Genomic DNA, 25,007 nt, shown 5'->3' with positions numbered 1-25,007 from the left:
CAGCCTCCCTGGGGGAAGGAGCAAATAGAACAGGAGAGTCCTGAGTAGCAGATGGAACAAACCAGGGGCAGGAAGTGCTGTGTTACCTCTTCTGCAGTCCTTAAATAGTGCATGTCACAGATTAGATGCTTAACTATATTTCTCTAAGAAACAGAAAATCTCTCAAATGTAAAAAGGTGTTATTCAATTTTGCAACGGTCAAGCCATTTTATAGACCTTGCCTTCAATGCTTTTAATCCAGGTCTAAAAATGAAGTCTGGGTGTATAGGTACTGCTGAAATCAGTGGAAGTTAATAAGTAGCATTAAAGACTTGGGGCTGTTTTTATTTCCTCTCTGTATATGGAATGACATATTTTGCTGTCTCAGACTCTTTGTGGTAAGTGCCTTCAATAAATAAGCTGAATGTGGTTCCATTATAGTGGGGACCATAGAAACACTGAAACACAGATGTATGCATGGCTCTTGTCATTGTTTCTGATACAGCTAAACAGACTACATCTGGTTACAAAGAAATAAACCATATATAACCTGCTCCTCAACACAGTGTTCTTCACAGGTCCACCAGTTAATTGGCACAGGGCAATTTGTGGAAACCACAATCTGTCTGTCTTGCCCAGAGCAAGATTCAACAAAGAATAGGAAGGAAGAGGAGAGCCACACTTTGTGTAATAGAAATAACGCTTAGACAAGAGTCAATCATGCTTTATTGGGTTTCCCCCATACTTTGGATTCGAGGACCTCTTTGGAGGGCACTTCTTTGCAATGCCACCAAGGGTTATTGTTGTCAGAAGTGTATCATCACGGGCACGTTCCTGCTTGTTTAAACTACATGTTTCAGTCTAGAATATTGCACAAAGAGTTCATTCACAAACAGAAATGTAAACGTTCTTAGTAGGGGAAGGAAAAAGAATAACTGGTTTTTTTCAGGATGTCATGTTCCTTTTTTCCCCAGGGTCTTGTGTGCAGCTCTTATTATAACTATCATCTGCTGGCTCATCTTTGACACAACAAAAAAAGGATCCCACCAGCTAATCTCCTTTGGTGGGCTTGTGATGTATGTTTTCCTGATGTTTATCTTTTCCAAATACCCAACCAGAGTGAGTATTTATTCCTTTGGGGAGTTTTTTATTCATTGTCTCAAAAGCTATTGCCCTGCTCTAGCATCAGGCTTAGTGTATGTGTATGTATGTGTATGGCCAAACTTCGTGAATGAAGATTTGGGCAGGGCTCTCCCCACGTGGGTGTGCCCTTCAAACCTGTGCAGTGGATTTTTTAGGTGAGGCACAGCATGCACAGAACTGGCCCCACCGTTTAAGTCCCAAGGTCCATCTGCCATGACTGAGCGAGCTTGGACAGTGACAGTGAAGTCCTCAGGGCTGTCTACAGCCCCAGTCATCAGGTTTAGTAAGAGTACCAGAAAACCCATGAAAGCAAAACATTTAGGCTTGCCCAATACCAAGTGATGTATTTAATTTCTGAGGGAAGTACCAGCAGCTACCTCTCATTATTTTGGGTAGCCACTGCCCAACTTTTGTTTCAGCCCTGATGCAGGTTGGAACACATTTGTTCCTGGAGCATCAGTGCAAGCTGAGGTAGGCCTTCTGCATGTTTTCACCCACAGGAGCCACATCACAGTCCTCAGCACTTAAGGACATTGTCATCATATCAACATAAATTGCATGGAACCAGAGATATTGTTGCCTTGTAGAGCTCTTAATCCCTCATAGGTTTGCTTCCCACTGCAAATTCAAAAACCAAGGCTGAGATTAGGTTCTCAGTTTTCACTCACCCGTTTTCATAGGCTGGTCAGTGCCACTTATTTTAATTTTCCCCTGCACATGTCCACTCTGTTCCGCTGTGGTATTACAAAGGACTTCAGCCATCTCAACTTCCACTTCAGCTTTTACTTCTGTGTGCCTGCCTCACGTACCAGTGCGTGCTTTCAATAGTCTATATCCACTGTCCAGCTTTCACCAACACTTTTCAACACTTCTTGCATCAGTGGTGAGATTTTCTTAATAGGCAAAGTACTCTTGGCAAGGACTAATGAACATGTCCAATCTTTTGCAACTGCTGCGGTTTCCAAGTGAAGTGAGAACTCCTACTCCAAGCGCTTTGTGCTCCCCCATGAGTCCCTATTACACTTAACTGGTTTCTATTATTCAAATACAGTCTGAGCAAACTAGGGTACCATATCAGCTCTTTGTCTTGTAAATAATTTTATTCACTTTTCACAAACCAAAGGTATTTTCTGAAGCAATAGAGAAGGAATCTTCACTGTAGTGAAAAAGACCTCGTCAGAGTCAGCCTCAATTTTTCTTGCAACTGCCTTTATATGATGAATTGCAATATATAACTGAGTATTTCTCAAGTATCAAAAGCCTTTAAAGATGGGGAAAAGAAACAGAGTTGAAATTCCTCAAGGACAAACCCTGTAGCAAAATCTCCTTCTTATCTGTCCAGATATGTGACAATCAAAGTCCCTTGCAGTCTTTTTCAGCAGCTGCTCCTATCCTGCAGTACAGTCAGACAAAGCCCTTGCCTTATTTTAATAATTTTTTTTGTCTAAAGTAAATTATTATTTATTCAAATAACAGTTTATTTATTTTTCTATCTATCTAGGTTGCTTGGAGACCAGTACTTTCAGGAATAGGAATCCAGTTTATTCTTGGGCTTCTTATTCTGAGGACCAGAGTGGGTTTTGATGCATTTAACTGGCTAGGTATTCAGATCCAGGTAAGCTACTGGGAAAAATCCTTACTTTTTTAATACAATTTTCTGTCTTGAGACTCTTACATAACAGTCAGGCTATTCAAGGATCTATTTGCCCAGGGATCTTTTCTCCTCTCAAGAACTTGGTTCTCAGAAAGGTAATTGACTACCTGAATTCAACCTTTACATTTCTTTTTTATCCAGTTAATACAAGACCATGGTGGACCAGCTGATGAGTAATGGCTAAGTGATCCCATTTCTTAAAGGATTTACCATCCTTGGGCTGAAGTTATAACTTGCATCCTTGAAACATAAAACCAGTATTGTGCCAGGGCACTCGTAGAAACTCTTAGGCACGTGTGAAGGTCAGAAAACTACACAATCCCAGCTACAGGGAAGAAAACTGGAATACTTTATTGAACACTTGACCACTTTTTAAGGTTTCAGGGAGACATATGCTAATAGGTAGGAAGGGTTATGGTAATTTCAGGAATTTATGGAGGGAAGATAGCAGGGGATTACAACACAATCTGATAACATTCATTCTAGACTCTTATGTTAAGGCAAGAGACAGCTTATCTTCAAGTTGAGCATTACCAAGCCTCCTCTGTTCTTGGTGATGGAATTTCTCTCAGCCTTTGTTGACCAAGGCTTGCTGTTTAAGATTTCTAGCTCTTTTTGCTGTAAGCTGGATTTCAGATTCCTACAGGCACGACTCAACTCCAAAACTTCATTGCAATAAATGTGATATGCTGAAAAGCCATGGGGTTTGGGTAGAATCACTGTTGTCTTCAGAGTAGCAGCAATCCTGGCATGAGGGACCTTTTATAGGCCTCACAACATATAAGAAAATAAATCAACTAATACATGTGGTAAAATCCACATCTGCAAGCAGGAAAAATCTCCACAGAGTGGACCGGCTCTGTCTGTGCGTGTCCCTGCAGACATGAAGTTTTTTAAAGAAGTCCATTACTGTAAAGTAATGGATGAGCTATGTCCAAAATGTAGATCAGAGAGTACCCACTGAAGGACATTCAGACTTTTCACCCCAGGAATATTATTCTCACAACTTCTCTTCACAGGTAGTTAAGCACATGTAAAATAAGACAGTGCAGAATGTACTGTCTCTGTGTGGAAGCAAAGGCACAGGGCTGATATCTGTCTAATCTGCAAGCAGTGGGAGTAATCTGGGTTTTGTCACCAGGTTCTCTCGGTCTCTGACTGAAGCAAGTCTGGTGCCCCCTGTCATTAACTTCATACGGTTTGCACTTGCTCCTGTCCGAGCTCATTACTATAGCTATTATAAACTGTACTTTAACTCTGTTTTAAATTCTATCATTAATGCATATGTTGGCATCAGGTGTATAAAAATGCACCACCAGATCTAAATTAAGTATTAGATTTCTTCAGTTAGCTTTTAGCTACTCCTTCCAAAACTCATTACTTCAGCCATTAAATCTCTATTTTAAACTGTCTCATTTATTGTATTTACTTGCATGAGATGGAGCATAGAAATGCACCATAGTATTGGGATTAAAAAATGTTTCTTTTTGTTTAGTTTATAACCTCTATTATGTTGGTACTCAAGGAACTTGTGCCCTATGCCCCTGTCATTTGTCTACATACCCTAAACGAAACTGCACTCTTTGTAGAGCAGGGCAGAGACCCTCAATTCAGCCAGACATAGTCAGTAAGGCCTGGACACATACAGAGCACAAACTCCTTGGACCTCACTAATCTGTGCAACACAAATAGCAATATCTGCTTAGTTTTTGGCAGCAACCAAGAGTTTATGGTTAATTTACTTTGCTTTCTGTTCCTAGACTTTTCTGGAATACTCTGATGCAGGTGCCAAGTTTGTGTTTGGTGACAACTACAAGGATCATTTCTTTGCTTTTAAGGTAAGGCAGTTTTTATACATGCTGTATGTAGCAGATAGACAACAGTGTAGCTGGAAAATATATTTATTGTATGTCTTGGGACACCTATGTGGTTACTAGAGAAATCAGTCAAGAGGTTGACTATTCCTTACTATGTGACATTCTGAATAGAAAGTTTGGGAACCCCCCCAGGAAGCCTTTCATTCATTGCTATAGATTGAGTTAGGTAGGACATATTTAGTATAACAACATATATTGCATGTAGACAGAACTTCGGGATATCTTTGTACAAGGAAGGAACAGGAATAAAAACTCACCTGACAACCGACAGAAATATTACCCCCAGCCTTTCTTCCCCACCTCTCCATAAGTAAAAGTCATATATGATGGTATACTGTTGTATCCTTAAATGCTGTGTAGACCAACTGCCTCACAGACATTTCCCCTGCAGAAGAGGAAAACCTTGATATATATTTATACCTGGGGAAAGAGTTAGAAGCTACCCGTGCATAAACAGGGAGAATTACATTACACTGCATGGTTATTATTAGTAAGATCCCACAGAGATTTCCCAGATCTCCCTTAGGAGACCTTGTTGGGAAGCTGCTGGAATACAGTTTATGTGCTCTGTGGTCTCTAATCTGTACCAGTATCCTTCCTGGTTTTGCTCTGAGAGGTAGTCCATGCCATAATACCTGTTTATGTGGGATTAAGAACATAATAAAGCAAAGAAATCCAAACCTAACCCAAATAACAAACAAGAAACCCCCAAACAAACATGAGAAATGTATCAGGACTTACTCAGAGATCATTCTTTTGTTGTTTCAGACACTTGACCATGAGCTTACATGCCTCTTATATTCTCTTTTTCTTGAGGTGGTATTTCAAACTAAATAATCTTCAAAATTAGCTATTTCACTACTTGAGAAAGCAGGTGCTATCTGTAGAAGCACTAGAAAAGGTGCTATCTGTAATTCAGGCTCTACTAAGAATGGTGTCAGCCTATCTTAGAGGAGAAAAAAAATGAAGTATTTTATCAATAAATATAAATTACATTTCAAGTTCAGTATTTTTTGGAATACTAAAGTGAATTTTTTTGAAATATCGATGTAAAACCTGTTGTTTCACATTCTAGGCTCTTCTGACCTTTACTCTGTTGAGTATTCAAATAACAATTTGTATTCCCAATTACATATTTTAGGGGTAAAATTATTTAATTCCCACCCCTTGCGTTATTTTTCCTGTGGTTTTCAACAATCTCCTATGAATATGATTCTTTCAAGGTTATTTTTAGGGCCTCAATGGTGCTGTAAAGTACTTTGCTGACTAAAGCCATAACTAGGGGCCAGATAGCCAAAAGTTTGCTTCCGTGTATGCAAACATCCATCAATCTTATTCTATGGTTCAAGCCAGCAAAAGACATGGAATTTCTAGAGGAGGATAACAGAAACAAGGAGGTTATTTTCACACAGAAAAACATGAAAATAAAACTCAGGAGTTGATTTTCAGAGCTGCATATGTTTATATGGTAAACAGAATAGCAAGTGAGTTCACAGCAATGCCAAAACATGCTCCATCTGCTCCCTCTGTATGAGTGACAGCCAGCCTATTCTCTCTTGAAACGCTTCTCATTTATGTAGACATTAAGATGGTCCAGAGTGGGGGGTTTTGTGTCTTTCAGGTATTTTATGAGGTTTGCATGTTTCTCTGAGCTCTGCAAATCTTTCCACAAGATATTTCAAAGCATACTCTGAAAGAGAAATGTCTCAATACTGCCTTAGCTCTTGAGACAGTAGGCAAGGGGCAGGGTAAGTCTTCACAGAAAACTGTCAGAGTCCAATTGTACCCATATTGCATCCTTAGCAGGATGCAGGGGCACATCAGTTTTCTGCTAACTTAGGTGGACACTGGGTTATTCTAAACATGTATTTGTGGATGCAGATGTAGAGTTTCAGAGTTTAAAAAGACCCACTTGCCCACATAAACAAGCACATCCAAGTACTTAAGCAGCTGGAAAAAAACCTCTTAGTATTAAGGCATCTGTCCTGTTGACTATGAAAAGCAAAGTTTGCTTTGAGCAAGCAGGAAATTAAACTTCTGTTATATCAGCACCTTCCTTTCTACACCAGGAGGGTTATGGCTCCCTGAGAAAGGCTTTGCTTCAAAGGTCAAGCTTTAGGAGTGTGCAAAAGCAGGATGTTCCTTAAACATCAATAGCGATTTCTCCTCTGTAGGAAAATGAGAAAAAAATAAACATCAAGTCACAAGTGGGAGGGGAAGTTGAGAGCAGACAACAGTTTTAACTCCCTGCTCTGTATGTAGCATTTGTAAAAACCATGATCTGGAAAGTAGCTCTCTAGTAAGGTCAAACCATATTGCAGAACTGATAATAAATAGGAAATATCCCAGTTCATAAAACATACCAATTAAAGAATTTATTTTCTTAGAGGTTGTATTAGGGGAAGCATTAACTGCAACATTTGTAGGTCACATAAATGTAATTCTAAAGAGCTCTTTGATCATAATTCTTCATTGAAAGGCTGTACAATTTTTCAAAGTGCTCATTAAATGTATTCATGAGTTAAAACTTGACTATTTAATGGTATGTAGTAGGTATCAGAAGGTATACATAGTGAAGACTAAACTTCTACACAAGTTGGTCTACAGAGAAAAATGTAATACTAACAATTTAACCATGCAGTTATGACTAAACTGCAGGACCCATCCACTCTTCCCATACAGAAACATGCTAGACCTTTTCGAGGAACAGGCTCCTGCTACAGGTAAAGTCACTCCGACTTTGCGATTGTATTTCCTTTTTGCAGTTCTCTCCTCAATTTTCTCACAGTTGACAGCTATCTCCACCTTCATGTTGTAATGGTGTGTGCACATCCAAATTAAACATGAATTTTTTAATGGCAGAAGCAAGTTGGAGACAACTCCATTGTGAGACCGTGTTCAGAGTACCCATACCTTGAGGTAGACTCCATGCTTTATAAAGACAAATGCTTCATCCAGGAATGCCTGCAACCGCAAAACTAGAGAAGCATGTTCTAAAGTTACCTGAAATATTTTCAGAGGAACATGGAGAAGGCCAAAGGAGGCCAGCTGTCACCAGTGTCGGCAGAACATTATGCTCTCTCTCCTTCTCCTTCTGCTGAAACCAAACCAAACTCTAAAACTTGAGAGCCTTTCTTGTCCATTTAGAATGAAAGATGGGAGGTCACTCACAGTTTTTGCCATCAACTACAGACCATTGACCTTTGTCTATCTGCCTACTCCTTCTCCAGACCCATTTCTTTACAGGCATTGCATTAGTCCCTATTTGTGCCAGAGTATGGAGCTGGCTGGAAGTCAGATGCCTCTTTGGCTAGCATACGCCTAGGAACAGGAAGGGGAAATGCAGGAGAGAAAAAGCAGGGTACTTTTACTGAACTAAACCTTCTAATATTACTGCATGACAAACTATCCCTAGAGGATTGCAAAAAGGTTCAGAAAACCAGAGAAAGCACCCTCATATTAACTTGTTGGACAGGACAATGATATTGGTTAATTGCACTCAGTGAAAAGTTCTGATCACCTAAATTGAATTTCCAAACATTTATCAAGATTCTTGATGGTACCAGCTCTCCTCTAGAAAGGCACAACTTCAGTTCAGTAAAAAGATCTGAACTAACAAAGTGGTTTGTTCTTTTTCATTCTGTTACTTGATTTTATTTATAGTGTATTATGTCATTAGTGAACACACATGAAAGCTTCATAGTCTTAGTGGTACTGTTTTAACTGCAATTAATCTATCTGACTAATTTTGGATATGCTTGATGGAGGTGTTTCTTCCTGTTGTATACTAGCATAGAAGTGATGAGGTCCTGTGTATTTAACACACTTGAGAATCAAGTGATATTAGTTTTATTCGGGATGTATATAGAGCAGAATAAAAGAGGATTTTTCTGTAGTGTGTTATTAAAAGGGATCTACACAGTATGGGCTTCCTAAAAAAGATGCCTTTGATTCTGTGAAATCAAGTCACAATCAAAACAACTTTGGCTTATATTGCAATCAAATAGTCTGTAAAAAACAGTGATTCCTTGAGAGACTGCAGAAAACGGGACTCCGAGCCAAGTTAATGCGGAATAAGATAAAGAGCAAAAGTCCTTTAATGTCCAGGCCTAAGGCCCACAGGAATACATAGCAACACGTGTGCACAAACCCTGATTTCCATGGTTTTTGTAATATTGTCCACCCAATCCTCTGTTCACACATCCCTCTGTCCTGCCCCAACCCGCCCCTGGCACACCCCATCAGGAATTGATTCTGGTGAATTGGGACCCTCTCTTCATCATCTTTCTCTTCCTCATAGCACATAGATTTCTTGGTGGTCTTCCAGTGTTCTGGCTTTGAAGTCAATGTGCCCACATTTTTGTCTCAAGCTGCAGTCTTTAAGATATTATTCAGCCTTCTACCTTGAAAAAAGTCTAAATAGCTAATGGAATTTGAGGCATTGATATGGGATAGGGCTTAGAATGCATAAACATTGGATTTAAGCTGCTAGAAATAATGGTACACTAAAATCTGTGGTTTACTACTATTGCAATTACTTCTAAAACCTAAAAAAAATTAGAAAGTCAAAAAAAAACCAAAAAAAACTTAGCCAACAACAGACATAGAGATGATGGAAGGTGAGGGGTGGGGTGATGGTCAATGAAAAACTCAACGTGACCTTGTGCACTCACAGTCCAGAAAGCCAACTGAATCCTGGGGTTCATCAAAAGGAGCCAGTGTATTGAGGGGGTGATTTTTCCCATCTACTCAGCTCTTGTGAGACCCTAGCTGGAGTACTTCATCCAGTTCTGGTGTTCCCAACATAAGAAGGACACAGAACTGTTGGAGCAAGTCCAGGGGAGAGCCATGAAATTAATAGAAGGTATGGAGCACCTCCTCTATGAAGGCAGGCTGAGGAAGTTGGAGCTGTTCAACCTGGAGAAGAGAAGGTTGCATGGAGACCTTGCAGAAACCTTCCGGTGTAACTAAAGGAGGTTTACAAGGAAGTTGAAAAGGGACTGTTCATCAGGAAGTGGAGTGATAAGACAAGGAGTAATGAATACAATTTGAAAGAGGGTAAATTTTTGTTAGATATTAGGAACAAATTCATGAGTGTGAGTGTGGTGATATACTGGAACATGTTGCCCAGGGATACTGGGAATTCCCTAACCCTGGCAGTGTTCAAGGCCAGGTTGGATAAGGCCTTGAGCAACCTAGTCAGGTAGGAGGTATCCCTGTCCATGGCAAAGGAATTTGGGGCTAGATGATCTTTAAATTACCTTCCAACACTTAGCAGTCTATGATTCTATGAAAAGTTGAACTCTGAATTCTACACCACAGTCACATTGAAAATATTTCCACTCATGGTTTTTCAAAATCTACATACGTACATATCCAAGTCTTTGTAGATGCAATTGCCCAGTAAATATCTGAACTGACTTAAATATGGCTATAGACTAAAATATACTGTGTTAAACCAAACAGTTCCAAAATTGTTGTGGAACTGTTAGACAACTATGTAGAGCAACGACAGCTAGTTAATTCCAACACAAACAACAAGTCTAGAAGGTTAACAATTTTACAGCTTAAGTGTAAAGTTGATGAGTTTTCAATATGTGTAAGTACACCTCTAGAAACATGACCATCTTTTTCAAAAATTAAATCGCCCACAGAATCAAGGAAAGAAAACTGCTCTAAAGGTGTTAAATGCTCTTGTGTTTCCAAATCAGGTACTGCCAGTTGTGGTTTTCTTCAGCACAGTAATGTCTATGCTTTACCATGTTGGATTCATGCAGTGGCTCATTGGAAAGGTATGATTTTTTTTCAGTGTAATTTGGGACACTTTTTGAAAACATGCAGAGGAACTGTAGCATTGTCCCTGGCCAAGGAGCTCAGGGGTAGACATATGAAAATGTTATTTTTAACCTCAAAATATTACCAAATGTTACCACTGAAAAATCCTAACTGACATCACATTCCTTGTTTTGATTTGAAACCTTGGGAAAGTGCCAAGTATTCAACCACAGCAGTGCAGCCTCCCTCCTCCACCCGCCAAGGGAAAAGGAAGGAAAAAAACCCCAAAACTTAAACTTAAAAAAGAAACTGGTTTATATTTACATGAAAGAGGGAAAATTAAAAGCAAACTACAATATAACACATATACAAAGGTAAAAAGAAACAACTCCCCACTCCCAGCAAACACAAATCTCATTATTTTGGCTACAAATCACCCAAGAGAGCTCAACCCCCTGAGGGACAGACCCAAGCAGAGAGAAAATTAAGAATAAATATTTTACTTCCTTAAGATAACGTAGTGGCAAGCAGCAGTGCTGGGGTCTAACTCAGCAAAACAGCAGCAGCATCCTGTCTCTACCCCAGCCATGATCAGAAAGACAAAACTCCTGAAACTCTACCATATTTATCTTCTAGTTTGTATCACCTGGTGTGAAATATTTCTTTGATTGCTTAAGTCAGGCGATAACCTATCCCTTCATATCTTCGTAGGCCTATCAGGGCCTACTAAACTGAGGCTTACTAAAACTGACGCCTAACTAAAACTAAGGCCTACTAGGCCAAAACTACCACATTCCATCTCTCAGTTTTATTGCCAGTGTCATAGTAACTGTTAGATTTTCCTGGCTAGCTTTAGCATTCCTTGGATGCCAGACGTGCTTAAGTTTTCCTTTCTTCCTGACTGTCTCCCAGCCCTCAAAGTGCAAGGTGGAGTTTAAATCATAGGCAGGGGATTTCTGCTTTCCTGCTAAGCATTATAGTAGCAATTGTAAATGCCTTCCTATCACAGATACCCAAACAAGATCAAAAGCTGGTTCCCCACCTCATTCTCTCAGTGTTCATTTCTGTCAGGTCCTATGTCCAATGCCACTGTCCACTAAGGTAAGAGCAAGCTCACTTCTGTTCTCTCTGCCCAATGAACCTATCATATGAGAGATAAGATCTTCTATACGATAGTAGTTAAATCATATTTGAAGAATACTTTGTCCTTCTCTCTCACAGGGTTGTTCTATAAGCACAATAAACCTCACCTAGCTGATACTAGTGTGCTAAAATTTCTACGAGGTATCTTTATCTTTAATCTAAATTTCTATTTTTTTCCCTTTATATGATCCAAGTCCCTTTGGACGAGAACATAAGCAATAGGGACACATCAAAACGCCTGTTTTGTTTAATTTAGTTTAACAATTTTGTGCCAAGGATGAGCCTGGGGTACTCTCAGTTCTATTAAATCATTCTTCTGTAATTACAATTTCAAGAATGTGCTGTATCTTGAAGCTGAAATCATTAACTCAGGAAACAATTGTAACATGTCTCAGAACTCTTAGATTGATATGATTAACTCAAGAAGGGCTTGGAATAAGCTGACCAAATTTTTGTTTCATTGTTTTAATCATTTTAGGTTGGTTGGATAATGCACATTTTCATGGGGACAAGTCCTGTTGAGTCTCTGGTAGCTGCAGGTAATATATTTGTGGGACAGGTGAGTTGAAACATATTAAAACATGATAACAGTATTACTGAATATAGTGAAATAATTCTGCTAATTGAGCATCTGTGTATTAAACAAACATTTCTTATAAAGATATGGCCCCATTAGAGCAGGACTGATTTGATTTACAAAATTTCAGTACGTTCTTGTGTTGGGAGTGATCCATAACAGGATCGATTTTGTAAACCATATGTTTTCCCAACAGAAAGTCAAATGTATGTCAGAGATGTCCATTAAAATGATTACCAGACTACTCCAAGGCTGTGAAGAAATAACAATTTCAGTTTGAGTTTGGTTTTTTTTTTAATTGAGAAGGCAAGTGAGATGAAAAGAAGGTGTGCAAGGCAGGCAAGGACAGGTGAGAAAGACAGTGCAGAAAACTAAGATCTAGGGCTAGCAGTACAGGGCCTTGGCTTTAGCTGCAAAAGCAGGAGGCGTCATCTTACAGACCACATTAATGGGAAATCCATTAAATCCTGGTTTACAACACTCTCTGTCCCAGGTTTCAGAGCAATGTATAAAGATCATCAAGCAGCAACCAAACCCAAAAGCAATATGAGTGTGATATTTAGCAGTGGTTAATCACTGCATCACATTGCTTATTTTTCTGCCCTAAGAATAAAATAAATCTAAGGGCTTTTATTGGCAATTTCTTAATTTGGTGCTTGTTTTTCACTTCCCAGACAGAGTCTCCACTCCTGGTACAGCCCTACTTACCATATATCACCAAATCTGAGCTCCATGCAGTCATGACAGCAGGATTCTCAACTATTGCTGGAAGTGTCTTAGGAGCATATATTTCTTTTGGGGTAAGATGGGGGAAAAGAACTGGAAAATATATGGTTTATCTGAAATCTTCTTACTAGAGAAGCCTGGGTAAAATGCTTTGAAAGTATCCTTGAGTCATTCCTATCAGGCTTTTTACCCTCTCTGAAGAAATTAATCACAACAATTCCCTGTCTTCTTTTCCTTATGAGCAATGTGAATTTTTTAATGAACGCCTGCAGAAAAATCATACAAATGTCTAATAATTTTAATTGGTTTCCTTCATGGTTGTGCACTATGTGGGTAAGCACATAATAATAATAATAATAATTACAGACTATTTTTTTCACCTGGAATTCTAGGTTTCCTCCTCCCACCTACTAACTGCTTCTGTCATGTCAGCACCAGCATCATTAGCTACCTCCAAACTATTCTGGCCTGAAACTGAAAAGCCTCTGATAACTCTGAGAAGTGGCCTACAAATGGCAAAAGGGTAAGCTGATCTAGGCTCTACTTAATCCTAATATTACTGCAAAAATGAAATTTGAAAAAATCACTGCTCACGCGTAAGCTTTAGGATGACTACATGGTAGGTCTTCCAGCAGTAAATTAATTACACGCTAAAATACTGCAAATGGTTGATTTGTGAATTCAGGTGCAGTGTGCCCAATTACAATGTAACATATGGAAGTATCTCTTCCCATTTGAACAGACAGTAAGCTCTCCAAAGAAAGAGGATAATGCCCACCTGATTTGACCTTCTGAGAAGTTCTCTCATTTGTAATATTGCTGTCTTTCCTTTGTAATGAGTTGGTAAATGCAAACATCCAAAAGCAAGTGGAACAATCATTTCAACAGCAGCAAACTTGTTGCCCACCTGCAAGGAGACTTAACCTGTTTTGAGAATGACAGGCAAATCAAAAAGGCTTGTAAGGAGCTGTTCCTGAACAGCACAGGCCTCTCTGCAAGGGCTGCATAGAAGATGAGCAGTGACCACTCCCTCATTTTAGCAGTGTCCCAGTATTGACACCTGGTCCATATCTTGCCCAAGCCCTAATGTACCAAAGTTCATCCTCATGGCACCACAAACATACACTTCAGGTGTCTGTCATGATGACTGACAACAAAAGCCTACTCCATCTCATCATTCCTCATCATTTTCTCTATGAATGAACAGACAGCTTCAGTACTAGACTACTAATCTTTTAGTTCTATTATTTTTTCATGAATTTAAAATGTTCATACTCTGGTTTTCTCTTCATTGACAAAGTGAATCAAAGAATCTTCTGGAAGCAGCCAGTCAGGGTGCCTCTGCCTCCATCACGCTGGTAGCAAACATTGCCGTAAATTTGATCTCCTTCCTTGCCCTGCTGACTTTCCTTGACTCAGCCCTTTCTTGGGTGGGCAACTTGTTTGACTATCCACAGCTGAACTTTGAGGTATGGTCTCCAGGTTTGTCATGCAACTCACATGCATAATTTATCTCTCTCAAATTAAGTGCCTGTGTGGTTTTGTTACAATTGTGCTTTGTTGTTTTGTTTTTTAACATGATCAAAATGTATATTTTATTTGCATGTTCCAAAAAATATCTTAACAGTCCAAATAAAGTTATTGCCATGTAAGTATTTCTGTATCTATACTCCATGTGCAGTTTCCCTCTGCAGTGTTCTTTCTAACCCTCACAGTATGTTTACACAGAGTATGCTAATACATACCTGGCCAAAAGCAGACCTGTCAGTTACACACATGACAAACCATTAACACCTCCTTCAGCTAAACATTAAAGTGGCTTTAGTTTATGAGTTCCATCAAACCCTTAATGCCCACTCGGTTCACTTAGCTAGCACACTGGGGCAAGGTTGGACTTACTCAATACCACTTAGTTTTCAACACAATTACAGTGTAAAACTGTACCCAAATCACTCACCTGAGTAAATGGGTTTCAAACAGAACTTTTCTTTTAACCCAGGTCAATATGTCATGTTTGACCCAATGCAACCATCTTGTTCCAATGGTTTGGGCCTTTTTGTTTTTCAAAACTCTAATAAAAGCTCTGTGTTAAATATGGATATATCTTGAAATAAAGGTGTTGCAGAAGCAGATAAGCACTCACAACAAATGTGGCTTCAGCAATATTAAAATATTACCCTACAGAGCTTTCACAGATACCACATTGTGCAAACACCCACAGACGAGGAAAGGTACAAACATGCATGCCTCAGGCTCAATTTTGCAAGGGCTGGTATCTTAATAAGTGCTGGATGGTGTAAGATTTGGACAGATAGGTAGTCCACAAAGAGTTGTGATGCACAGACAAGATGCGGACAGCCATCCTTACCTTTCTAGAGACACAAACCTCTAAACTTTTGTGGGCAGAGAAACTAGCCAGGAATAGGAACTGCTTAAAGATCTATTTTGCATTTGCCAAGGACTATCTGACCAAACCCTTTCACAGCTGGAGCTACTTTCTCTTGTTGTTAAAAATAAGCTGTACTGTGAGATGGGATTTCTTTTAATGCCAGAGAATAAAGTGGTACAGCTTTATTTGTGTCTGATGCACAGCTTTTATGCAGAGACAGCTCTTTTGTTTACACCAGTTGGAGCCCAGTAACCTGGTAATTAAGGATGTTCAGTAAAACTTCTGATTTAATCAGCAGAAGAATTACACATCTTAGTTCCCATATCAGCTCTCTTCCTTCTTTGCTTCAAACACCGTGCTAATTTGAAGCCATTATTGGCCGGGGGTGGGGTTGGGGGGACGGGGGAGGGGGTGGGAAGGCACAGAAACATTACAGAAATGTTAGTTTTACTTCAGGTGTAAAATTTGGGACATACCTAATTACTTTGTTATATTTAAATTTTGGGTTAAGCTTTTAAAAAGTACTCCAGCATACCTTACTGTGAAGAACTCAGTTTCCCAGAGGTGTTGCCAGCAAGATTTCAAGGCCAATTTTTCTCAGCTGAAATAAAGCCATCCTTGTTTTAATTTTAGAGAGCTGATTGCATGCTCTTTGACCAGCCATATATTTTGACCTGCTTTGTCTTATATATTCTGCAGAATATTTGTGCTTATGTCTTCATGCCATTCTCTTTCATGATGGGAGTAGACTGGGAAGACAGTTTTATTGTCGGTGGACTACTAGGTTACAAAACTTTTTTCAATGAATTTTTGGCTTATGAGCGCCTTTCAAAACTGATTCAAAACCGAGAAAAGGGTGGAAGCATGTACATTAATGGTGTGAAACAGTATATGACAGTAAGTATATTTTCTGTTCTACGGATTTGTTGAATCTAATACTTCAATGTTGAAACTCAATTTTTTTTTAATATGGGCGTAAAATGGTTGCTTATTACTCTAAAATGTGTCTTTAACCGACAGAGCTAAAATATGAAAGTGCAGCATTGCTTTGTGAGGCTTCTAGGACTGTCATCACACTAGCTATCTCAAACAAAAATGGAAACAGAAAGACATAGTTTTGAGGAACATGCAATGTCCCAGAGGACACTGCACTTAAGACGGGGCTGTCTTCAAGGTAAACTTCTTCTTACCTGATACTTAGTAAGCTCGCTTACCTGTGAGCTACTCTCCTGAGAAAATCTCAGGGAAGAACTGGAGTATCCTCCTGCCCTCAGAGGTTTGTCCAAGCATTAACTTTGAAGAGAGGCATCCAGCCAACTTTAGCAGATGGCATTGCTGGCACACCTTTGCTGGTGTAAAGAGCATTAATAAAAGCCATGTATTACATGGCATACACCTCCCTTTGCCACACTGACTTCAACCAGTCTGTTTCAATTGCCAGTGAAAGTTCGCACAAAGACTTCCAGCCAAAGCCTTATCCCACCTCTCATTCACAGTCCTCCCAACAGATACATAACTTCTACAATGCACTTAGGAAGGCAGGGCTAAGGGCATCCTAAGTGTATGCACAGGGCCAAAGGTCATGCAGTGTTCAAGGCTCATAAAAGCTTTGCAGCCATGACTGCTCCCCCACCTGACATCCACATGCATAGCCTGTGCTGATCTCATCCTGAGCACAGGCAGCGAAAACCATAACAGTCAACTTTATACCTGCATTGGTCTTTCTTCCCCAAATCAAGACTAATTGTCACTGTAGAGGAACCCTGAATTAATAAAGCCTTTTGTACAGCTTTTAATCTTCTTTTAATGTGGTGGGATGCTGTGGATAACTCTCTTACATTAAAAAACAAAACCATGTTCTTGACCACTTGCATTCCTGATTACCAGAACAGATTTCCCATGTGGGGGTAGAAAGGCAGATGGTTTGATCAAATATTCGCACTCCTGCCTGAGCATTCATTACCAGTGTTTCTGAAATTTCTGGCAATAGAGTCCTGAGCTGGAAAGATCTTTGTTGTGCCCTGCTACAGTTATGCTTCATTCTGCTAGAAGAATATGGCTCTGAACTCCTGTATGATTGAATAAGGGTTTTTTAAATCTGGAAGTCAACCTTAAAAGACAGATCCTATGAACATTATTTCACTTATTTTTCCCCAGTAAGATGTCCTATAGAACTTCCACATTCACTTCTAAAATCTATAAAGAGCTGTTTTAGCTTCCATGGTAAAAAGCTCTGATACGTATAAATAATTTTGATTCATAATCCTGGTAAAAAAATGCCCAGTAGCCATTATAATTACAGCACAAAAATTCAGGTGAGAGTGTCCTTGACTTTCATTTTTAATTTCTCTTCAGCTTCAGAGCTCTCTGATACATCCACATACAGATAATCACTCAGAGTGAGCAAACAAGTGCCCTCACCTGAGTCAGTAATTGTATGGCTTCCTGTTTTCAAAGGTAATTAAGCGCAAACAAAAGTAGGGAAATCACAGTACACAAAGCTTTTTCTAGGAAAAGCTTGTAGAGTGGATACTTGAAAAACCTTTTCCTGCATTTTTACAGATTGATTGAAAGTATTTATAAATTGATGTTCATAGGAATTAAAACAGAGAAACTTCTAATAAACAGGAAACCCACTAGAACACTCACTCAAGCATTTTCAGCTTGAGCTTAAACACAGTAACTAGGAATTCAGAGCTGCCAGGGAAACAAAAATTGATTTGCTAAATATGTTGCCTCCTTTCTCAAAATGTTTGAACTACATTTATCTGAAGTTTTACAGGGTTTGTAGCCTGGTTTCAGCTTAAGTGATTTGTGTCCAGTAAGGGTTCCCTCCATGGAGCAAAGGCCATCCTAACCTTGTCTCTGCCTTGAGTTCCAGGCTGAGCTGGTGTTATGCAAGGGGAGAAAGGCAGAATAAGTCATTAAGGAAATAAGTTGCTAATGGGGATTCCAAAATGTTAATGTTCCTCTCTATCTGTTAACATCAGAGTACCCACTCTGGGAGACCCATTTCCCTTCTGTGCGCAGGATGAAGTATGTGCAGAGTAGCTTTGTACATAGAGCCTTCTGCTTGTTCAGGGACAAACAAGTCAGGGCTATATACCAAAACTTGAGGTTTCAACAGAATTTTATGGAGGCATCCAGCTATGAGCAAGCAGCTGAGTTACAACTCTGATTCACACTTACAGAAAACAGCAGCTAAATTGCCACTAGTAAAATAAGACTTTTTTTCTTTAGTTGCTAATACTCAATTCAACAAGGTACAAAAGTATACATGAAAAATAAAACTCTCACATGGTTTATGGGCCCTCACATGGAGAGTAGGTATAAAAGCCACTGACTTCCAGCAAGAGAATGAGCCTACCTTTCTGAAAGCCACACCTCGGGGCAGCAAGCAAGTCAAACTGACATTTTGGTACTCATAACCCTGAGCCACAATGCCATGTTTTCAGACCCTTAAATCAGCATAAGCTGTTTCAAATCACTGAGAGGGCATGTGCTTGTTTTTCAGGCTCGCTCTGAAGCCATTGCCACTTATGCTCTTTGTGGGTTTGCCAACTTCGGTTCCCTGGGACTGGTAATAGGAGGCCTGGGTAAGAACCCCCTCTCACAGACAATTTGTTTGGCAAGCAAATTCCAAAGAAAATGCCCAAAGGAACAGACTGTGGGTGAAGCTTAGCAGCATTAGGAGTTGGGCAGCTGTTCTGCTAGCACCCAACTGCATGGAAAAGATCCCAGAAGGGTGCAGGTTTGGGTGTGGACATAGTGGGAGAGGTGCTGAAGACAAGAGGAGGGAACCAAGCCTTGCTGATAAGTCCTCCCTGTTTAGCCTTTGATCATGAGCCTGAGCTACTACAGCCCCTGAGCTTCAGAAGGGGGAAACTATAACCAGAAATCCCAGCCACAGGACCAGATCCTTCTAAAGGGCATCAGCAGCTGCACAGATGTGCAAACTGCCAGAGCAAACAGACATGATCATTTTATATACAAGCCACCCTCTAACAGAAGAGCCAACACTGGCACTTGGCCTTCAAGTAACCCTCTAAAAAGTGTCATACTTTTCTTCCTTCTGTCCTCTAGTTCGAACTGCAAGGTGGGAAATTCCTATTGTGGTGGAAAACTGGCAGCTTCATCTTCCTTATATGTATTTCTGTTTTCCATACCCTTTATTTTTCTTCCTAGGAAGCATTGCTCCCTCAAAAAAGAAGGAAGTAGCTGATGGTGCTTTCAGAGCAATGATTGCGGGAACTGTCACTTGTTTCATGACAGCCTGTATTGCAGGTACAGTACCCAGGTTTGGTGTCCCCTACAATCAATGACCACCATGTGGGAGTGCATGTATCAGCTGAGAAGGCCCTGTCACTTAAACACAAGTATTTTCAGGCTTGGCAGGGTTAAAAGTCCATATGAGATAGACGCAGGGTTCCTGAAAACTAGAGTAGGAAAAGGTTTTAGTTCTTCCATTATGCCTCTTTGGCTTTTTTTGTTGTTGTTGCTTGGTTTGTTGTTTGTTTGGTTTGGGTTTTTTGTTAGCCTGTGGATAACACATGACTCATAAACCAACCAAGTTATAGATGAGTTATGAACCCTTCTCCACACCACTAGCTACAGAAATAGAAAAGTAATTTTGGAACAGAAGCAGAGAATTGTAATCAAGGAAGGGTGTAAAGGAGAAGGAGTAAGGAGGAAGCTGAACAACACTGTCTTAACATTAAAATGATATTTTAGGCAGACGTTATTTCTGCTGAGCACTTACATTAATGAAGCAGTCCTAAAATAGGACTCAACAGCAGATCCTTAATTTTCAAAGTCTCACCTTCAAGCTGAGGCAAGAATTACAATGCAACAGCCATTTTAGGGAGTAAATTAAAAAGAACATATTAATGATTCCAGAGAATAATTAATTGACCAGATATGAATCAATAGGTAAAATTTATCCCCAGTATTTAACAAAGCCTTTTCCAGCTCTCTTCTGTGAACATGTGATACACAAAATTGTGTGATGAAGTTTAAAGCACTCAAATTTCAACAGTGAAGAAAGATTTTGGTGCTTTATGCATCTGAAAGCATCACAGCTGTTTCAACCTCAAATTCCCTCTCTCTCTGTGTTTGCTGTAGCAACAGAAACATACACATTTTAAGGATAAGCCCACACTATTTTCTGAAGATTACAGAATTAGTACACTTGAAAAGTCTTTAGTCTCACAACTCTCCATAGTATTTTAATACATGATACTGCTCAGCATAACTGAGGAATCAGGAAGCCCTGCTAAAATGTGTCATTTCACAATACTGATCTTGAGAATAATATTGTGAACAGCCACTGGGAAAACCTTTCCAAAATAATAAACTCTGCTTTGGAAAGGAAATTGCATTCCACCCACTCCTTCTATGGCAAATGATTTCCTCATGCATAGGAAAAATTAGAAAAGTCAAGCAATTTCTATTACCCCAGTTCTAATAAGAACATATTAAAAATGTGTCTGAGTTCCACAACACTACATATAGAGTGAGCTGTCATTTTCATAATCTGTATCTCCATTATGGCAGTGAATGACTTGCAGGAAATTTTCAGGAACATCTATCAAAGCAAACTACCTCGATTTAAAATAAAATAAAAGGTTCTGTATTTACATGCACTACTAAAAATGCAGCATAGCTCCATTTTAGTTAATGAAAGAACAATGACCTAGTAGTGAGAAAGCCATTACTATATATTTTAGAATCATTAAAAGGCACAGAAAGCCAAAATGATCTAAGTGTAACAGTTTACCGTAGTTTATTCCTACATATTAAAAGTAAATACTGTTATGATCACTCCTTCATCCAGTTCTTCAAAATTATTCAGATTCTTTCAAAATCCCACAACTCAAGGGTTTTAGTCTTGTACCTTTACAGAACCATCTCAGGTGCTGATTTTGTCTCAACCAGAATGGTTCATTTTATCATGCCCCCATGACTCACATCCCTGAGTCTTATCTTCCCCTTCATTACTCATTAAGAAATTTTTTTCTTACTTGACAGGAATGCTGACTGTCCCTGGTCAGGAAGTTCCTTGCCATATTTTATTACAGAATGCTTCCAACTTCACAGACGTCCCTGCCAACAACATAGAGCTAGTTGAATGCTGCCAGCATCTCTTCACCAGGTATTCAGGAAGTCTTTATCCTGTCTCAGCATAATTTAGGGAGCTCATATATTCTCTGAAAACCTAATTTTTAGGAGGGTTTTTTTTTTAATTTGGCTTTTTTTCTTATGCCCTGTTTTCCATAAACTTTTATCTTTTAAAGAAATTACTGTTTTAATGCAGCTGCATTTTTTTTTCTTTTCTTGGAAATTTTTCTATTACATGACAAGCCCACAGAGAACCAGAATACAACTCAAAATATCTCTTGTAAACCCAAGCTACCCAAAAGACTAAAGATAGATTATCATATAAAGATTCAGAGGCCTAGATGAACCTATCATATAAAGATTCAGAGGCCTAGCTGTGGTTCATCTCAAATACTAACAAAAGAAATAAATCAAATATTGAACTAGCATAATGTTAATATAGTATTTAAGGATAGCTATAGCTGGAAAAGAGCCTTTCCTTCTGCTCTCTGTGAATGTGACTGAAAATTATAGTAATCCGCATGAGGTAAACTGCATTTGATAATTCTCCATTCAAGATAGATAAGAAATAAATAATGGTATCAAGGAATATATTCAGAAAAACTTAACACTATCTCACAAATAACCAAAGGTCTATGTATTTAGGGTATGACAAGAATCTTTTAAATTTGTCCTAATATGCTACATTTTTTTTCCCATTTTCACAACCAATTCCTTTAGAAGTATTCTTAATTCATCCTTTTCCCATGCTATTGGAAACAAAAGAACTTCATTCTTCTTTTCACATTTATTTCAGGAAATACAATGCTCTAAGATTAAACATTTGTCTCCAACAAACATACAATGTGAACTTAATGGTAATGTCACTGTAATCTAGCCTGGAAGAATTCTCTTGACCAAATCCTCAATGGGGAAAATGTTCAGAATTATTTTGATTTCACTGGATCTGATGTGCTTAAGTAAAACAAGTGGTTTGTGTGAAGACAGGTATCTTGTTCCAGTTACTTAGTACCAAAAATTGTGGAAATTTGAAATTTCTTACAGTGTTTAAGTTTTCATGTTAAGAATCAAAATTTCAGTTCTAATTTTAAATGAATTTTTTTCTCTATTATTCTTTTGAGACACATATTTCTTCCTTCCATGACCTTAACATAATACATGTCTATGAGTATGGACATATATAATTTATGAAGTCACCTTATCTTTATGGTAACATTTTTAGATTTCTACTATTCACAAGAATGTCATCTAAAACAATTACTCATGGGAGTATCAAGACCACCAGCTTCTGCCTGAACACCAGTGCCTGAATATCATTGCAAAGAATTTCTGTTCTTGCAAGCTGATGTTCCAAATGAGTTTATCATAGCATTGAACCATTGTCAAAAATTTTTACACAGTGAAATCATCTGTAGGCACATTCCACCATTTTTATTTCATCATTACTCCGACTTTTGCTCATCACACTAACTTTACCGAATTGCTACAAAGACAAGAACCTGCTCTACATTCAGCAGAATCAATGTTGAGCAGATGCTTTGCAGATGCCAAAACACTGAACAGAGGAATGAAACCCTCAATCATTTATCTAAGAAAATGTACCAGAGACATTAAGACTTTATACAGAAAACCAGGCATTATTCTTATAAAAAGGGAGACTATCTGGTTATGACATTTGCCTGGTGCTTGAAAAGCCTTATTTCAATTCTCATGAAAATTTTGACATGTTTAAAGTTCTTTGGAGAAAGTGTGTGTGCCCATGTGTATGTGTGTGTTGAATACACATGCTTTAGAGAAAAGAAAGATGCCTGCGAGAGGATTCTGTGAAAAGGAGTTTATCTGATTTCTGCTTTTAACTCTTTCCCCAGTGCAAATGATTTGGAGAAGATCTTTCCTTCAGGAAACTACAGTCTGACTTCCTGGAAAGTATGTTGCCAAATATTGGGTCAACCTTCTTTTCATTGTACTTAAGTTTTAATTTTTTATGGAGAATAGATAATAAATAAGAGTTGTGTTCCTTAGAAGAAGGGAAATAAAAAATTTTCTTTGCAACAATGAGTGTGAATGTCCCACACACCATCTTTTTTTCCATCTTCTACCAGCCCAGTTCCTCTCACTTGCATGGCATTACTCATGAATTAAACTGGGATAAATGAAAGACAACTCATGCTGCAGATCTCTTCTCCCATTACAAATCAAAATAGAAGAACTTTTCTAAGCCTGATTCTCCTTATTTCATGTCAACCCTGAAACTGATCAATCTGTCATATTGAACTGCTATAAGCATGAAGAAAATCAGATTCAGAAGATTTGGAAGCTGCTTACAGAAAGCTGTGAACTAGAAATACTATTCAGAATTGCTGTCCATTGCTAGTAGTATTTCTGCTCTTTTTGATAGCAAAGAAATATTTACTGCAGAAAGATAAATGACTCTGTTCACAGAAATCTTTGCACAGTCTGCAGAGATAACTGTGTAGTTACATATATGTACACTTGCCTACGTATAACTACGTAATTATTGCTGCATGTGAACTGAGCTGCTAACATGTGGTATGCCTTACTGGATTGGCCACTGAAGTACCCAAACTGGGACCAGCCACTCTATGCCCCAGTTGCCCTTCTTCTGCCCACAAGAGAGCTCAGGAGGTTGGTCACTGTTTCGAGTTAACTATATGAATTAAAATATCCAAACTCCAAGTAAAGTTGATTCTTCTAAATCTTTGGTTTTAACCACTGTGAAAGTTGATCCTGGAGGCACCAACCAGGAACTCTTACCCACATTTAAACATTTTCAAATGTGGGTAAAATCAGGTCATAAAATGACTACTCTCTGTGAAAGCAGCATTAATGCAGAAGACCTCTAAAATATCCAGTTCTCTTGAGGAGGAAAGTCTACTATGGTTTTAAGCATCAGAATTTTCATAGACTCCAAAAGTGAGTAATTCTTCACAGATTGAGAGAGATATACACCTACCCTATGACATTGCTAATGCTAAAGACTTGGGGAAAAAGTGAGGAACTGAAGTACAGGAATATCAGAAAATCATGATGTACCCTCCAAATAAAAATGGTGCAGAAGGTCTCTTCTGTTAAAACAATCACTAACTTTTCAATCTCCTCTTAGTTAATGCAAAATGTATTCCAAGAAATCCAGATTCATAAACTTAGACAGTACAGCTATTTACAGTGGACATTTATTTGAACTCAGTCTAAAAAACACTAGTTGCCTGTAAAACTCAGTTTATATCCTCTGAAAAAAAATATCAATGTTAGTATTATACTGCTTGTGATTTTTATGACCAGTTTCATGTTGTTAGGTGTTTTTCTTTAGCCTCATCCACCTAAGTTTGGGTGTCAACCTCCTTGTTTTCAAAGTCAATAATCCTGATTATGACAGGTACATGCTTTTGTATATATATATAATATAAACTCATCCTAAACAAATTGAACGGACCTTGATTCAGAGACCTCTCAAGAAAAAGGATTTTATCCCTTCTCCATAAAATCATATGATCTTTACCAATTTTTAATCAGACCTGTACTAATCAGGAATAAAAAGAAAGTTTACAGACTGTGGGAAAAAGGGCTGGCTACTTAGGAAGAATTTATGAAGACAGCTAGGTTATG

The 25,007-nt window shown here is 38.7% G+C and overlaps 1 protein-coding gene across 1 annotated transcript in view; it reads left to right on the top strand.

Annotated features, from left to right (window-relative positions):
- SLC28A3 (solute carrier family 28 member 3) overlaps nt 1-23,351 on the top strand; it is a 33,818-nt gene extending 10,467 nt beyond the window's left edge. The window contains exons 5-17 of the mRNA XM_071581579.1: nt 954-1,098; nt 2,624-2,737; nt 4,537-4,614; nt 10,365-10,445; nt 12,050-12,130; nt 12,823-12,948; nt 13,267-13,397; nt 14,175-14,343; nt 15,963-16,160; nt 18,778-18,859; nt 19,449-19,547; nt 21,291-21,414; nt 23,249-23,351. Of these exons, the coding sequence (XP_071437680.1) occupies nt 954-1,098; nt 2,624-2,737; nt 4,537-4,614; nt 10,365-10,445; nt 12,050-12,130; nt 12,823-12,948; nt 13,267-13,397; nt 14,175-14,343; nt 15,963-16,160; nt 18,778-18,859; nt 19,449-19,547; nt 21,291-21,414; nt 23,249-23,351 (1,531 nt within the window). The remainder of the gene's footprint in view (nt 1-953; nt 1,099-2,623; nt 2,738-4,536; nt 4,615-10,364; nt 10,446-12,049; nt 12,131-12,822; nt 12,949-13,266; nt 13,398-14,174; nt 14,344-15,962; nt 16,161-18,777; nt 18,860-19,448; nt 19,548-21,290; nt 21,415-23,248) is intronic.
- The last annotated feature ends 1,656 nt before the right edge of the window (nt 23,352-25,007 follow it).

The sequence above is a fragment of the Pithys albifrons genome, chromosome Z (genome assembly GCF_047495875.1).
Source record: "Pithys albifrons albifrons isolate INPA30051 chromosome Z, PitAlb_v1, whole genome shotgun sequence".
In the NCBI taxonomy this organism is placed as follows: domain Eukaryota; kingdom Metazoa; phylum Chordata; class Aves; order Passeriformes; family Thamnophilidae; genus Pithys; species Pithys albifrons.
The sequence above is the reverse complement of the archived record's forward strand: the minus strand, read 5'-3'. Positions and strand labels throughout refer to the sequence as shown.